Here is an 18,350-nt window from a genome sequence, read left to right as displayed (position 1 = left end):
ATCAGTCAACATTTAAACTTGGAAACAAATTAAAAGGAGTTAAAAGTGTCCCCATTATGTTGGAGTTTATTATTTAACCATTATTAATCAAAATGAAATTTATGTTAGTGGTCAAGAGAATAAAGTTTGTACACATAGGTTATTAGTTAATACATATATATATGCGTATGTGTAAACATGTATGTATATTATGCGAACATATACGCATATGTGTAAACATGTATGTATATTATGCGAACATATACGCATATGTGTAAACATGTATGTATATTATGCGAACATATACGCATATGTGTAAACATGTATGTATATTATGAGTGCGCATACGCTTGTACCTATTATTTCTTCTCAGCATGTGATAAGAATATCGAACTTTATTATCTTTATTATACCAAATATTATTTCCACAGGGAAAACATATATATATGCATAAGCACAAATATGTCGACATTTTTTTGTATAATAAGCTCTTTGTTACCATGTTATTACACGTTTACTACTCGATCTTTCGCTAAGCAATATTTATTTTTAATTTTTTTAAATTAACAGTTGTTACACCTGTGTTAAGTGCATATAGAGAGAAAAGTAAAAAATTGATAGAAAAAAAAATGTGGGAAGTGTGGAAAATAAAAGTCATGGTGGAAAAAAGAAGGTAATAACGTTAAAATATGTGAGAAAAAAAAGGAAAAAAAATATTAAAAAAAAAAAACGAAAAAAAAAGAAAAAGAAAAAACATTAAAATAAAAATATAACCAATAATTAAAGAACTTCCTGAATGCTGAAGCAACTTCAGCTAGGAAAACTAAATTTTCGTTCGTTAAAAATTAACCAATTTTAGCAATTTAGAGTATTATTGTTGCAATTTTACCAAACATAATTTCCAGTAATAGTTATTTCTCGTTGTGTATGCAAAAAAAGAGTATACGATCCACATACGCATATAATATATATACATAAATACAGTTACACATGTAAGCAGTTATATACGGTTATACATGTACACATGTACGCATTTATTTATACATTTGGGATGGAAAAAAAAAAAAAAAAATTCTCAAATGTAACACACACACAATTATGTACGGGAAAGGGTGCATGTATGGTAAAACGTGTAGTTCCTATGTAGTATCAATAAAATACCTTAAAAATAATCCAACAGAGCACGTTATAAATTGAAAAGATAAGAGAAAAATAACCAAATGATACTCAGATAGAGGGCCAAATAAATATAAAATCATATTTATTAATGTATAATTGTGTGAATAATTTAATTTATTCGTTTTTGTATTTATAACTGGTAATCGATGTCTTGGACATGGGACTATATTATATAACTGTGGTAGGGAAAGAAAAAAGTTCAAAAATTGTGGAATTAAAAATAATATCAATGTTTTTGAGTAATGACCAAATATTGAAACAACAGCTAAAAAAATTCCACAAAAATAGGTTAGTGTATTTCCAACAAATCCCTTTGAAGGATAAAAATTAAAAGCAAATGTAGCTAAATTTATTGATATAAAGGGTAAGGTAAATATTATCGACAAAAAATGCTGCTTTAAAATTAATCCGCCTTCTATTTGGGGGTTTCCTACATTCAATATTATTTCCTATAGGGAAAAAACATAAATATGTGAATTTTCAAGTATCTTGTCATAATGTAAGTGGAGCATAAATATAGACCCAAAAGATGGGCTTACACATGCAAAAAAATTATGAACTGTGCAGGAAAATATGAAACATAAAATATAAAATATGCACACACATATATATATATATATATATATATATATATATATATATATACATTTATATAAATAATCTTATGGACGTACTTATTTGCACATTCATGAACACTTGCATATATCCATTAGTCGCACGTAAATATATAAATGAATATATATATTATGTATGTTACAGTTAAATTGTGTATGGAAATAAAAAAGGATATAATTAAACTCTGACCAATCTCTAATCCATTAATGCCTTCAAAAAGTAAACAAAAAGTAAACAAAAATATGAAGAGAAAATAAGAGTAACATGCATACATAAAAAAGTGGAAACATTAAAAATGTGCAGGAGAAAAATTACAAAATAAAAAAAAAAAAAAATTTTACAACAATATACACGTACCAGCATATATGTTTATTGCGTTGGTACAAAACACCGATAATAATATAATGTACAAATAATAAAAAAAGCCAATATTTATAATTCTTTCTTTAAATATAAAGTTTAAAAAACTAGGAATTCGAATATTGGTCTCTCCTGAATACGACAATAACAAGGGTAAACTAGCTAGAAAAAAAAAAATAAAAAAAATGCACCAATATATATATATATATATATATATATATGTGTGTGTATATATATATATATGTGTGTGTATATATATATATATATGTGTGTGTATATATATATATGTGTGTGTGTGTATATATATGTGTGTGTATATATATATAAATACGTATGCACATATAAATGCACACAATAATTCCCATTAGTCATAGAAATAATCGTATGTGGGTACATATATTTTTCTATATTTAAAAAAAAGGAAACCGAAAAACGGTAAAATAACTTTATATCTCCATTTCAATTCAAGAACATCATCTATGAACCCCTTGATGAAAAGTGCAAAATGGGAAATAAATGTAATTTTTAAATTTACAAATGAATGTAAGAAAAGGCATTAAAATTTCATGCTTCACAGTCATTATATATATATATATATATATATATATATATAAATTTATTTATATAAACTTTTTCTTTTTTTATTTATTTGTGTCTTTTTATATTTATACCAAAAAGGTCATGAAAATAATTGACAATAACCCAGCATTATACTCCAAAAGCTATATATACACATGAAAAAAAAAATAATAACAAATATAATAAAAAATATAATAAAACATATAACAAAAAATATAATAAAACATATAATAAAACATATAACAAAACATATAATAAAACATATAATAAAAAAAAAAAAAGTATTAACATAAAGATAATAAAAATGGTATGCTATTTTTGTTTTCTTTATTTGTTAACAATTTTATGATCATTATAATATATCAACTGATAAATTAAGACAAAGATAAAATACAAAATCGATGGAAATAAGCCAATTGGTTCTGCTACTTTATCTTTGCTTATTTTATTTAAATCCACGCCGTATAACCCTGTAGAATGGAAGGAACCACATTTGATTTTATTATATATGTATATACATATATATTTATATGCACCCATACATACATATCCATATATTTAAAGTAACGGTTAAAAGGAATGCTGTAAACGTGAGCCATAACACGGTAGAAAACTCTGCTATTGTAGATAAAGACACCAACATACATGTTTATGTACACATAATTATTCTCTTTATTTATATATTTACCTTTTTCATTTAAGAAGCGTATAAATTTAGGCAAACATATAAAAGTTACTTTAAAAAGAAACAAACATGACAAAATATAGAAAAGTATTATTTTTTTATATGGTAAATCTTTTAGTACATACAACACTACTAATAAATATATAATGAGAAAAACAGAGAGTAAGCGTTCAGATATATTTTCTTTATAAACGAACTGCTCATTATGTTTAGTATGAATTGTGTATGGATTCCTCATTTTTACAAAAAATATTAAAATAAAAAAAATTAAATAAAAAAAATATAAAATAAAAATAAAAATAAAAATAGTAATGAGTAGTGAGTAATGAGTAGTGAGTAATGAGTAGTGAGTAATGAGTAGTGAATAATGAGTAGTGAGTAATGAGTAATGAGTAATGAGTAACGAGTAATGAGCAATGAACAATGAACAATGAACAATGAACAATGAACAATTAGTAATGAGAAAATTTTGCTTGTTTTTTTTACTATAAAATAGTCGCTACTCGTACAAGTGAAACATGATGAAATGCATAGCAATTTAAAAAAGTTTTAATTACATCGAGCATATGTTTATATGGTTCATCCATTTTAAATGTATAAACATGTTTGTCATCCTTTCTACAAGAATGCACATATTGCGAATATTGTAGAAACAAAGTGCAGCAAAGTGATGCATAACAAAATAAAGCAAAATAAAACATAGATGCTAACAATGAGCAAATATAAAGCAAAAGAAATGAAAATATTACATGTTGCTTATTTATTTTTGCCTTATTATTTTTTCTTTATATAGTTCTGACAATATAATAAAATGGTGTCATTTGAATATTATATTTAAGAATGAGTACAATATATATATGTATGCATATATAAATATATACACATGTTTGAGGGGAAAAAAAAAAAATTTAAGCACAAAAAATTGTAAATATTACAATTTCGCAGCAGGGAAAATGATATTCCACATGTATACGTAAAACATAATAAAAAAAATGTACTAATTTGTTTGCAGAACGATTTCTTCATTTTCCTATTTATTAACACAAAACTCTTTTTACATGTAGAAACGTGTTTTGCCTATTTAAAAATGACCTTAAAACAAGTATAAAATAAAAGAAAGGAAATATGTTAAGAAATAAACTTTTTAACTATCCATTTATATATAGTTTATTTGTCGTTTTACTTTTTAGTAATTTTCCGAATGTACACATGTTGTAGCAGTACCATTTTGGTCACTGCCAACTATTTTTATGGGAAACTCGTCGCACAGATTAGATACTTTTATATCATTTATTTTAATATTATTCGCCAAAACCTTTCCACAATTCAATAACAATTGTTACGCATGTTGCACTATAAAAATTTTTTGTTTCCTTTTTTTTGTTGTTTATTCTTCTATTATAATAAGGAAAAAAATGTAATTATAGATGTATTATAGGAAAAATGTGTGCATACATGAAATGCCTTTAAAAAAGTCGAACCAAAATATGTTGAAGCAGATATTGGACGATATTGGATCATCATCTGAAAAATAAAAAATTTCTTTCTTTTTTATAATTTTTAGTGACTAAGCATTTTCTTTCCGCTTCTTTTTTAAAATGTTTGTTTATCAAAATAAAATTCCTATTTTTTCAAGTATCAAATGATTTTCATAAACTATCAGTTAAAATGATGACTTGGAAGATTAGCACATAATTTTCTACATAATTGTTTAAAAAAAAAAATGACCAGCAATAACAAAATGGTAAAAAAAATGAATAGCTACAATACGTAAAAATGAAAAAAAAAAATTTAAAAAAGACATTAACAAGTAAGGTAAATTTCTTTTTCTTTTTTTTGTAATTAAATACAAAATAAAAAAATTATTAAAAAAATTGACGTATAAAAAAAAAAAAGACACAGCGTTATGCATGATTCGTGTAAAATAATCTTTCATGAACAATACAATATCTTAATCATACGTTACATGCGTAAATGCTCCCATATATATATATATATATATATATATATATATATATGTACGTGTGTATATATTTATGTATATGTAAATCAATGTGGAGCTATATACACATATTACTAAGCGAAGCAGTGGTTGATGCTCACTTTCATCACATGCACTCCTGAGGGACCCCATTCTAGTCTTTTTTTTATAAATAAAAAATGGTGCTAGTTATCATCATGTAGATGAAAATAACGAAAACATATAACAAAATAATCCTTCTGAAATAAATACTATTTACATATGCAATGTAGTTGTTCGCTACCTGATGAGAAGTAATATAATAAAAGGTTGGTTTGTAACTTGCATGATTCGATAGAGATTTATTTTTATCATAAGAAAAAGGCTGATTTTTATTTTCATTCTTTTTGAATAAATAAGGATGATATGCCCATTTGTTGTAATGTTTTCCTCCACTGTTTAGTACATTTCCTTCCACTTCTTTCGTTTTTTTTTTTTTTTTTTTTTTTTTTTCTTGGCTTTCTCTTAAGAAATTAATGTACATATTTTTAAAAGAGAGCTTTTTCTTATTTATAAAATGGTAAATATTTTTGCTTGAGCATTCAAAATAATTTTCTAAAGTTTTATTTTCACTGATACCGAAAAAGTTAATCACATTAATGGCTATATTTGATAGAATTTCCTTCAAAAAATCATTAATAAAATATTCCAGTTTTTCTACTATATAATTAAAAGAATCAATATTTTCATAACTCCATTTAATTGACATGGGTATTTTCCCATCCTTTATATATTCAGCTTTTATTGTTACGTAGTTTTTCCATTTATTTATACAATTGCTAATTTCATTAAGTATTTTTTTCTTTATTATATATTTTAAAAAATTATTTTTAAGAAGAATAATAGCATAAACACATACAGACGTTTTACTGCGGTTTATATCCGTATGACCATAATTTGTAGTACCCTCCTGTGTCTCCTTCTGCTCATTGTAGTTGTCACTTTTCTTTGAAAAAATATATATCTGGTATATTTTGATAAAAACAGAAAAGGAATCATTGTCCGCATTTATTCTCTGGATGTAGTATATGTCCTTAAAATTCTTATCAACCAACTGGTTTGTTAGAAATTCACCTTTATTTTGTACATTCCCATTGAAGCAGTTATTTGAAAAGTTTTGAATATTCTCTTCAGCATGAAATGCCCTCCAGTGACCATTTTGTAATCGTTTATTCTGATTAAGCAGGTCATTCTGGTTAAGCAGGTCATTCTGGTTATGCAGATCATTCTGATTAAGCAGATCATTCTGATTAAGCAGGTCATTCTGATTAAGCAGGTCATTCTGGTTATGCAGGTCATTCTGATTAAGCAGATCATTCTGGTTATGCAGATCATTCTGGTTAAGCAGATCATTCTGATTAAGCAGGTCATTCTGGTTATGTAGATCATTCTGGTTATGTAGATCATTCCGGTTATGCAGGTCATTCTGGTCATACAGGTCATTCTGGTTATGCAGGTCAATCTCGGCATTCTCGCCATAATTTTTGTTGTTTTGTTTGTGGTTGGTATATTTCTTAAAAATGCGTTCACTACAAAAGCAGCCATTGTTACCTGTGTTTTCCACCTTTTTTATATACTCCCCACCATTACTCATATCATTACATGTTGGTACATCTACATTTGTATCCCTGTTAAGCACTCCCCCTGTCGTCCTACTTTTGTAAAAATTTTTAAATTTCATTAAAAATAGTTTTGTTCTCTTTTGTTTTGAACTTAAGTTATTATTAGACTTATCATTAATATTTTCTACCAATAACTTTGCATCTCCCACGTTTTGATTTATTGCCCATTCCTTTTGATTATTACTATTACATATGATATTACCCCGAGTAGCAGTATTAGTATATGATTCCTTTTTGTTCCCTTTCAATTTTTCTGTAAAAAATTTTCTTATTTTGTTCTTCTGCAAATTTTTATTTTCTTTGGAATATGTATTTCCTCGTCTACTATAATTAAAATGCAAACTACTACCGCTTTTTAACGAATTAATTTTGTTATACGCAAAAATGTTGTATGCACAATTTGATTTGTTTAACAGGAGTGGATTATCGTCACTAGTATCCTTTTGCTTCTCCCAGTCGTTATACTTATTCTGTATTGTACCCTTACAACTGTTTCTTTTCATACAGCACTTTGTCTCTTTGTACTTGTCCTTGCCATATTTATTACTATCATTTTTACGAGTCGACTTCTGTTTTTCACATTTCTCCGTCGTAGTTTCTGTCTCCATCTTCTTCATTCCACGCCTCTCTACCTTCTTTACATTCTCCATTTTGTTCAGCTTCCCACCCATCCCATCAGCTGCACTATCACTTATTGCATAAAATGCCCTATATTTCGGAGTACTTCCGCTTATTTGTAGGGTATATAAACTTTTTAATTCCACCTCATCCGGATTACTACTCTTATATATGCGTTTCCAATTTATGGTATCACTCACGAGTCCGCAGTTATTATCTGTACCCTTCTTCGCACTATTGCATGCATTGAGACTAGTACATGCATATGTGTATTGTTCTTCTTGACCAATTTCACTTTTAACAAAATTTTCATCATGGATAAAATTATGTGCATCTGTTTTACCTAATTCGTTTAGATGATATACATTTTTTTTTTCTTCATTATTTTTTGCATTTTCTGTATTGTCATTTAAGCTTCTATCCTTCTCTAAATTTAGGCTACTGCAATTACTCTGCTTTTCATACTTGTAATTACGACTGTGGACACAATAATTATTGCATTTAAAATTTTGGCAAATCCTGTCATCATCACTTTCCATTTGGGGATCGCGACTTCCCCTATGCTGTTCACCCCAACCACATACATTGTAGTAAAAATAACAGAACTCCTGAATGGAAATACTGAACACATACATATTAAAATTAAGGGAAGATGTTTGTTTGTAACTAACGATTTTTTCATTTGTATACCCTCTATGCTCTTTTATGTCATATATATTTTTATTATGATAAATGTTAAAAGTTAAAATAGAGTGATCACTATTTTCTTTTATAAAATTGGAATAAAATGAGTTAATATCTAAATCGATATCAAATTTAGATATCTCTATAACATCTTTTAACTGTTCATCACATATGTCTAATATCTTTTTAATATTTTCTAAATGAGCTCCATTCATATTATTGTTACACCAGTTGAAGAAATATTGAGAAAAATTTTTGTTTTCTTTTTTTGAAAAATTTTTTGGTTTTCCCATTTCTGTATTAACGAATGTATTTAATTTATCTTTTTTTAAAAAGTGTTTAAAAGGCTTACAATTTTGGAATTTTTTATTTTCCTTCAAATTATTTTTTTTTTTGAAAAAATACCCTCTTCTACTGCTCAATAATTTTTTTAATTTACTTTTTTCATGACCCGACATGCTAAGGTCTTTTTTTTTTTTATTTCCATTCATATGGTTACTACATCCAGTAAATTCTATTTCTTTTTCATTTTTATGGTTATATTTTATTTCTTCTTTTCTTTTATTACTTATAATACTAACGAGTGAAGAAAACTTACGTTTTATCTTTTCCAACCCATTATTTTTTTCTTTCTTTTTAAATTTCTTATTCATCTGATTGGTTGACGAATTGGTACTATCTGACATGTTTTCTGAAGCAAGTTTATTGTATCCCCTTTCTCTTTTGCTATTTTCATCATATTTATTTTCCCCCGTATTAGCTACAGGAGATATGTAGGTCCCTCCCCTTTGTTCATCGCTTTCCGTTACATGAGTTCGTTTTTTCAGTACTGCCAGTTTTGTCAAAGCGCTCATTTTTTCCAGTTCGTTCATTATTAATTTTGTTCCTTCTCTTCCCTCTGTTCTTACCTGCACACAGTCTTTTAAGAGGCTGCACATTTCCGAAGGAACACTTGAATCATTTTCATATTTTTTCATATTCACCCTCTTTAGAAATTACACAGTGATGGGCATTCGCGGCGGCCGTCGTGTGCGTTTTTACGACTGTGCGTGTGTTCATTTACATATGCGTATACATATGATATGCGTTAAGCACACGTCGTTATGTGCGTTCGTGTATTTCTTTAAATATACAGCGACAGGAATGGAATTATAAACTACTACTGAAAGCTACTCTTCATAATAATAATTGTGAAGAATAACATCCTTAAGGCCATAGTGACCTCCCACACGTACGCTACATATATATATATATATATATATATGTGCGTACCTGTGTACATATGTACATATATACTTATATATGTGGGTATACACATAAATAGATGAGTAGATAGTTAATTGTGCACGGGTGATGGTTTCTCAAGTGATTACATGTGCATGTATATATTTGTAACATGCGCCATAGTAGAATAACTGTTATGATCTCATTTTTTGCTGCTTTATTTAACTTGTCTGTCAGATTAATTTTATGTTAACCTTTGTTATTCCTAAAAATTATGTTCCAATTTTTATTGTTTTAATGTTTTGTTGTTTTACTGTTTTACTGTTTTGTTGTTTTACTGCTTTATTGTTTTACTGCTTTATTGTTTTACTGCTTTATTGTTTTACTGCTTTATTGTTTTACTGCTTTATTGTTTTACTGCTTTATTGTTTTACTGCTTTATTGTTTTACTGCTTTATTGTTTTATTATTTTATTTATTATTTTTTTTTTTCTTACACTAAAAACAATTTTACAATTATGTATGACCTATGATGAAACAAATTTTATTGTTTTGTATGTGCTACCACACTTGTTGGAGCAAAAAAAAAAAAACAATCTAACCTGTTTATCCTATTTGTTGAAAAAAAAAATTTTATAATGCCATTTTTAATATAAAAAACACCTTTAAAAATATCTCAATTTATTTTTTTGTTCTTTTTTTTTTCCCAATAATTATTATTCATGCAAAAATATGCTTGTGTACATCATTATAAATCGATTTATCTATTTTTCTCGATTTTTGCAAATTACGAATTGGTTACTATATGTTTAACATATTTTTCTTATAATAAAAGTTAATGAAGAACACACAAAAATGAACACTCGCATGCGTACCTACATGTATACTTCATAATATTTCATACATGTACACACTCCTAAGCAATACTTACAAGCGAATACATACATTCAAACAGTTAAAAATGTTAAACCATTGTAGATCATCTTTAATTTACTTCATTATGTAAACATACAAATAAACAAACAAATAAAAAAAAAAAAAAAAAGGAATTAATGAGATTCCTAAATTATACATTTTAGCATAACATATTTTAACCTGAACAAAAATTATTTTTACTTTAAAATGAGAACATTGTATGGAAGTAAAAACACGCAAATGAAATATACACAATTCGTGTTAGTATAAAAATATGGGAGGGTATAACTTGGCTCATTTACATTACGACCTTTACATTTTATACCGTATCCTATTTGCCTCTCTTATATTCCCTTTTACATAATTTATTTTCACATTTTTACATTTCACATTTAGAAGCACTTACCATTTCGAATTCGCTTGTAGACACTTATATATGCACACATATGTATATACTACATGTAGAAAACACCTGAACATGCAATGTAAAACCGTTTTTAACGCAAAAAAAAATATTAAAAAAGGGGGAAATATTAAAAAGGGGGGAAATATTAAAAAAGGGGGAAATATTAAAAAAGGGGGAAATATTAAAAAAGGGGGAAATATTAAAAAAGGGAAAAATATTAAAATAAGTAAAAAGAGCTAAAAAATTATAAAAAGTAAAAGGTAGAGAAAATCAAAGCTTCAGGATACAGTTGCCTTCGCTTCTGACACAATAAAAGTAGAATGAGTGAAATTATGTAAATATTTTTTTTTCTTTTTCTTTTTTACTTTTCATTTATTATGTGTTATATTTTTTCTGTTCGTTTTTGCGTTAATATGAAAATGTAATTATGAACGTTTAGCAGTGCACCATGAAAACGTACTATTGCACCAAAAAGGGGGAAGCGAATATCATTGAGTTAAAAAAAGCATGAACGTGTACGAGTGCATATAAAATATACACACATAGACACTTTTGCACATTATACGGGGAAGTACAATAAGACCTCTGATCCCCTAAAAAATTTTTAGCAACGTACACATATCGATTAGCTGTTTCTTCATTTAACACAATTTAGTTATCATCCCAATTTTCCCTTTTAAAGAAAATGACAGTAAACAAACAGCAATTAATAAAAGACAGTTAACAAACGACAATTAATAAAAGACAAATAATTTTTGTATCAGTGATGACAACTTCGTACACATTCGCAGTAACTACGAATGTTAAATTAACTGCCAACGGTAATAGAAAAAAAAAAAAAAAATGAACAAATTATGAACAAATTATGAACAAATTATGAACAAATTATGAACAAATTATGAACAAATTATTAACAAATTATGAACAAATTATTAACAAATTATGAACAAATTATTAACAAATTATTAACAAAATATTAACAAAATATTAACAAATTATTAACAAATTATTAACAAATTATTAACAAATTATTAACAAATTATTAACAATATATTAACAAAAAATGAACAAATTATTAACAAAAAATGAACAAAGAAAAGGAGAAAAAAAAAAACAAAATCTTACAAATCCACATGTGTGTAAGCTGAAACTTTTTCATGCTCCGAAATATCGGATATGATAATTTTTTAGATTCAGTTAAAATATTTTGATTAATTTTTAAAAAAAAAAAGGACAGAAAAAGAGACATCAGTTTTTTTTTTTTTTTCCTGGACCCCCCGTTCTTCACTTCATATGTACATTATAATTTATTTAAAATTTCTCGTTTAATTACGTCCCTGACAAAAAAATAGAAAACGTAGAGTCATATACGAATAGACAAAAATTGTGTTTACTCCTTATAATAATTGTGCGTGGCGTTAGATATACTTTATATCTCTTTACTATATGTCATGGGTACATTTGAACAGACATGTGTGAGTATGTATATATTTCGGCGTTTTATATACACTTAACCCGATAGTATGCACAGTCGTATGCAGTCAACCATTTCTTTCTTAGGAAAATAAATACATATATATAGATATATATATATATATACATACACATTTGTTGAATATAATTATGTATATCGCTTTTTAACATTTATATCTGGCGCTAAAAATGGGTATTCTGTACAGCGCGAAAGAAGAAAATACGAAATGCTTTCATCATGGATACATGCTAGATGCACATGTCAATCTAAATGACGATTCAGAATTATTCACCTGCGTATTTTTGAAAAAAGGTGAAAGACGACTCATACGAAAGATGAATAAAAGCGTCTTACAAGGAGCTACGCTTGGCAACTTACTTAAATTGAGAACCCTGACATATGAGAGTGTATATAATACCTCAAGATATGTGTTAAAAATTTACAATGTTTTTGCGGATAACAATTTTGCCTACGTCATTTCGGAGTGCTGCACGTAAATTTTGTAAAATGCCCACATACATATACACATACGTATTACATGTATATCCATACATTCGCTGCGTGTACATGCATACGCAATTCTTACTTTTCAGGGGAGGTTTCTTTTTTGATGTTCTGAAGGATAACGACTTCATCATCAGTGAGAGGCAGCTAGCCGAATGGTTTTACCAGATAATAAGTGCTCTTCGTTTTTTAGAAAAAAATGAAATTTATCATGGCAATGTGAATGGGTATTGTATACATTTTAAGGATAACAGAAAGGAACAAATAATATTAAGTTTGTTAAGTAAAAATAAAAAATATGATAATATTGACAAAAAAGGAGATTTATATGGATTGTTTTTTATTAGGTCACCTCAAGAAATTAGAAAAATGTATTATGATAAAAATAATTCTTGGTATGTTGGTACTTTATTATATTTTTTATTGTTTGGAAATTATCCATTTTTACACAATAACGTTTTAAAAAATTATTTTAAAATTGTTAATGAGAATATATCCTTTGTTACTTTAAAGGCACAATATAATTATCTTAGTAGTCATATTTATGATTTTCTCAGCAAAACTTTAGAAAAAAATTATGAGCTACGTTTAACCCTCGAGGAGCTCCTTTCCCATCCTTGGTTGAGAGGTACCTTTCATTTTATTCGCATGAAAATGGGATCATTTGTGTTTGCTCAATTTTTGTACCGCACTTTGCACTTATGGGTTTGTGCAAAATTTTTCTGTTATTCGATCGATTCGTAACGCTGCCATTTTGTCGCTTCACCTATCTGCCATTTTGACTCTTTTTTTTTTTTTTCACTTTTTACTTTTTTCGTCTTTTTCTTTCAATCACAGAGAGGGAGAGACATTCGACCCAAAATATCGTGGACAACAATACGAGAAAGTAATTTTATTTTTCTTAGCAGATATTGCACGTATATAATTGCATACCACTTAACTGCGTACACCAAATTGCATATACTTCATTGCACATAAATGAAATGCACCGGGTTCGTAATGTACCTGCGTGCACAGCTTGGCTAAGATTTACTTACGAAACGCTTGTACATACCATTCATGATATGTGGACACTTCTGCTGTTCGTTCGAATAGCAATATCCTCGTTTCCATGTTTCACTTAATATTGCGGTATTGTACTATTTTGTTTTACTTTGTTCTATTTCGTTTCGTTTCATTTTTTTTTTTTTTTTTTTTTTTTAATGTCTTAAAATGACCAGAGCTGCTCAAAACTTGTTAGTATCACTGGAGAATTATGTGCTTAAAGTTGAGGAGGACGAAGATGAATAAGGGATATTTGGTGGCTTGTTGATATTCTTGTCCTGAACTGTTCATATGTTTCATTGGGAGAAAAAACACAAATTGGCTTGACTCCAACGAGCTTTAATAATATGTGATACGCTAAAAACAGTAGTTAGAGTAACAAACATGAGGTGATAATGCGATCACCTCGCAATGCTACTCTTTCGTAGTACTACACAACATTTATTTTATTTTTGATATAATTATGTATGATAGAAGAATAAAACGAGTTATATCATTCTCTCTTTATTTTTCTTTTTTGCTCTTTTAAAATTTTGAGAAGGGTTTATTCTTCGTTAATTTTCCGTAGTTGTGTGCTATTTTGTGCAAATTTTTTTTTTCTTTTTTTTTATTGTTAATTTTTTACGCTTTTAAAAATGTCTAAAATGAGTTACATAAAATATGCAACATGGATCTACAAAAAGTTCCCTTTTTTTTGAGAATTTATAAAAATTCAAAAACTTCACATGTAGTTATAATATGAAATAGCCTCTGCAACATTCGCCTGAACATGTGCATGTAATATTCTTACGGAAAAAAACTTCGAAATGAATGTCCATTACTGTTTGACCATAACACAATAGCAGCTGTTAGAAAAGGAAAATTGACTGTGTGTTAAACGTCATGGTAGTTCGGTTTACATTGTTCTGAAGTATCCGATGTGGGGGTAAGCGCTAAGTGTGTGTACTCTAAAAAAAAAAAAAAAAAAATGGTAAAAAAATGGTAAAAAAATGGTAAAAAAATGGTAAAAAAAAGGCATGTACTAACGCAAAAACAAGCAAATATCTGTGCACGTAAAGTGCTCGCTTACTTTACCTCCTTCCGGTGTGACGTAAGAACAGGAAAAGTTCACTTCCTCTTTTTATCCTCGTAGTCGTAAAACCACAAAATTACGTTGATAAGCATGGTTTCCTCACAGGTATAATTGTCAATGGAATGATTACAGTCGTCAAATAGAAATAACTTCGACTTCTTTTTAAGTGCTCTGAGTCTGTTATATAAAGATAAACTGTTATGATAGGACACTCTCATATCGTTTTTTGAACAAATAATTAGAATAGGTGTAGATATATTATGTACAAAATTTAAAGGAGATAATTCATATGTTTGTGCATATTCATTTTTATTAAAATAGCAATCGTATTCACAATATTTATTAACAGACATGTTAAGAAAATAATGCGTAACATCACTTGAGTAGGCGGACAAAATCCATTCGTATACTCCATTTATTACACAACAACTTTTAAATATATTATATTTTGTTAAAATAGAACAGGCAGCAAAGCCTCCATATGATCCTCCATATAAGTAGACATTTTCATAATCACTGAAGCAGTTATAAAAATCTTTAAAATTTTCTATTATATCATCAATCTCGATAGAGTTTACACAACCATTCAGTATATTGTCTTTATCCGATATGGTTAATGATCCAATATAGTTAATACATAGTATATCAAATCCACATGCAGCAAAAAATATGAACACATTTTTGTATTCATTTATGGTTGTGCTATAAGGTCCTCCATGTATATATAAAATTAAATTTCTTAATTTTTTCGAATTAAATAAATTAAAATTTGGTAAATTTAATCCTTTTTGTTCTATATCATGTATATAGTCTTTTTCCTCTTCATATAATAAATTAAAACTAGCATTTTTTCTTCTTATATATGGATGTTTTCCTTTAAATAAACTCGTTTCCATCTCACTTAGCATCATAAATAGTTTTTTCGAATTATCATTTATACATGAATAGATAATGCTTTTCTCTTTTTTTATAGTATCATATGTTGAGAAATCAATATTATAGCTTTTTAAATATGTCAAATATATAAAATCATCTTTAATGTTCGACTCATCAAATATACAGTACACTAACACATCATTTAATAGCATATTCTTTATACTTAAAAACAAATTATCATTTTTCATAGTTAATATTTCGACACTAGTATTTATGTCATACTCATTATATATTTTATCTATATATATTCGAAATAATTTTTTTGTAAACATATGTACAGCAATAACAATTCTGTTACTGTAAAAAATGCTGTTCAGAAATATGTACGGGTAACAGTACCCCTTAATCTCGTTCGTATATAAGCCCCTAAAGAACGGCGTGTGCTGCCCTTCTTTTATTAGTACATCCGTTTCTACCTTCTTGTAGTTGCACAAGTCGTCTCTACTGCTTCCACAGTTGTTACTGTCGTTCGGACCAGCGGTAGACACAGCGCAAGGCTCAGCTGCGTTCGGTACAATGATATTCAACATATCTACGTTTGACATGACCACGTTACTGTGATAACTTCCACCAGCACTCGGCTCCGCCCCGCATCCATTGTTGTTCTCTTTGCTGCTATGTTCACCGCTTCTACAAGACTCGTTTTCATAAAAATCCTCGTATATGTCTTTAGTAAAATTGTTATTACTCTTGACATATTTCTGTTTTATATCTTCTTTTATTAGTTTAATTAGCACTAGGTTATATTGCGTGATATGTTGTAGGCATTCCTCATTTTTTGTAAAGACAACTAGGCAAGCTATATAAACTATTGAGTTATCATCGGACTTGATTACCATGGGGGAGCATGTATGCTTGAAATTTTTGCCAGACAGCTTCAGATAAGCACACCGGATATGGCTCTTTCTGTTGGTTCTATTTCTAACATTGGTAACGTTATTACTGCTACAGTTACTACTAACCTTAAGGGGTTCCAGGTCCACATCGTTGAGAGTGCACAAGTACAGGTCGTTTGGCCGTGTGTTGAAAGCGTAAATACCAAGTCGATAGGGCACTGTCTTATACGCCAAACAAACGAAGGAAGTATCGTCGATAAAATGAGGGCTATAATAACAAGCGGAAACATCCTTTACTGTTATATACTTAATACTGTTATCAACTAAGTTATATACATATAAATAAAAAAAGGAATAATTATATTGCTCACCAAAATTTTCAGTATAAAATCCATTATTTATCTTTTTTAACATGTCTATATCTTTTTTTGGAAGTAAATTATTTTCTTTTTTTAATTTTATGTCATCACTTTCCGCACTATATATTAATAAATTATTATTTGAATTAAAAGAGCAAAACGATTCATATATAAAAAATGTTTTATGTATATCATTTATAAGAACACTGTTCATACATGTTAAAAAAAATTGTCCACTATTTGTTTCATTTTTAAATAAGTCTATTCTTAATTTATTTTCATTATTACAAAATAAACATCCAATTTCCCCATCATTAGATATATACATTTTTGATTCTCTATCAAAGAAACTATTACATAACTCTAAGTCATCTTGAATGTATGATATTTTATATATTTTCTCTTTGTTACATAGTTGGTAGTGTACAATACATAGTTGATACGTTTCTATATATTTGCTATTTATTTGCCTTACTACCTTCTTTCCAAATATGCACCTTTCAATTTTGTTCATTCCGCTGAAGCATATATTGTATGTCTCTTCCAGTTCTTTCATAAAGGGCGGAATTTTCCTTACCATACATGCGTTGTTCATCATTCTGCTTCGTCTTTCCTCGATTTGTATGTATATATGTATACACTTGAACCAGACATCAACAAGTAGGCTGCCCACTGAATTGACACACTAATTTTCAGATAACTCTAAATAAACGATAGACCTTACGAAAAGTTAGCACAGATGGAGCTTCACCCATAGGCATTCACATACAAACATATGTAAGCATATATAAGCATATATATATATATATATATATATGTATGGGCGAGCACGTATCCTCATAATATACATACACTTACGTATATGTGTATCATGTAGTTTAATTGTCCGCCAAAGTAACTGTATGCAGTAGAACGCGGTATGTGTCTACTGTGTACATGTTACGCGTGGGGTATCACACATGTAATATATGTTCGTTTTATGTATACACATCAGTCCTGCATTCGGCACTTGAGCCATGGTGGGAAGGGGAAAAGAAAAATAAAAAAAAAAATAAAAATAAGATAATAGAACAGTATAACGATATAAAGATAAAAAATAGAATGATACAAAAATAAAAATACAAAAGGGAACACGTTAAGGCCCTTTCTCTCAAAGTCAAAAACTACCGCCTGCGCCAGTGGGTTTTTCTTTTCATTTCTTTCGTTTCCTTTCTTTGCTCTTTTTTTTTTTTTTTTTTTT

The 18,350-nt window shown here is 28.0% G+C and overlaps 3 protein-coding genes across 3 annotated transcripts; 1 reads left to right on the top strand and 2 right to left on the bottom strand.

Annotated features, from left to right (window-relative positions):
• Positions 1-1,118: 1,118 nt before the first annotated feature.
• MKS88_002392 (uncharacterized protein) lies at positions 1,119-9,318 on the bottom strand (the record flags this gene model as incomplete). The annotated part of the gene is made up of 7 exons (XM_067215396.1): positions 1,119-1,607; positions 1,916-1,983; positions 2,131-2,295; positions 2,560-2,620; positions 3,052-3,182; positions 4,622-4,712; positions 5,662-9,318. 7 exons carry the CDS (start codon positions 9,316-9,318, stop codon positions 1,119-1,121), a joined length of 4,662 nt encoding a protein of 1,553 aa, XP_067073827.1.
• Positions 9,319-12,547: 3,229 nt separating this feature from the next.
• MKS88_002391 (protein kinase 1) lies at positions 12,548-14,153 on the top strand (the record flags this gene model as incomplete). The annotated part of the gene is made up of 4 exons (XM_067215395.1): positions 12,548-12,852; positions 12,953-13,491; positions 13,701-13,749; positions 14,084-14,153. 4 exons carry the CDS (start codon positions 12,548-12,550, stop codon positions 14,151-14,153), a joined length of 963 nt encoding a protein of 320 aa, XP_067073826.1.
• An 861-nt stretch (positions 14,154-15,014) lies between these two features.
• MKS88_002390 (peptidase) lies at positions 15,015-17,708 on the bottom strand (the record flags this gene model as incomplete). Its single annotated transcript, XM_067215394.1, has 1 exon — positions 15,015-17,708. One exon carries the CDS (start codon positions 17,706-17,708, stop codon positions 15,015-15,017), a length of 2,694 nt encoding a protein of 897 aa, XP_067073825.1.
• Between the last annotated feature and the right edge of the window lie 642 nt (positions 17,709-18,350).

Source organism: Plasmodium brasilianum, chromosome 8 (genome assembly GCF_023973825.1).
Source record: "Plasmodium brasilianum strain Bolivian I chromosome 8, whole genome shotgun sequence".
Classification (NCBI taxonomy): Eukaryota; Apicomplexa; class Aconoidasida; order Haemosporida; family Plasmodiidae; genus Plasmodium; species Plasmodium brasilianum.
Note: the sequence above shows the minus strand (reverse complement) of the source record. Positions and strands in the feature narration are given on the sequence as shown.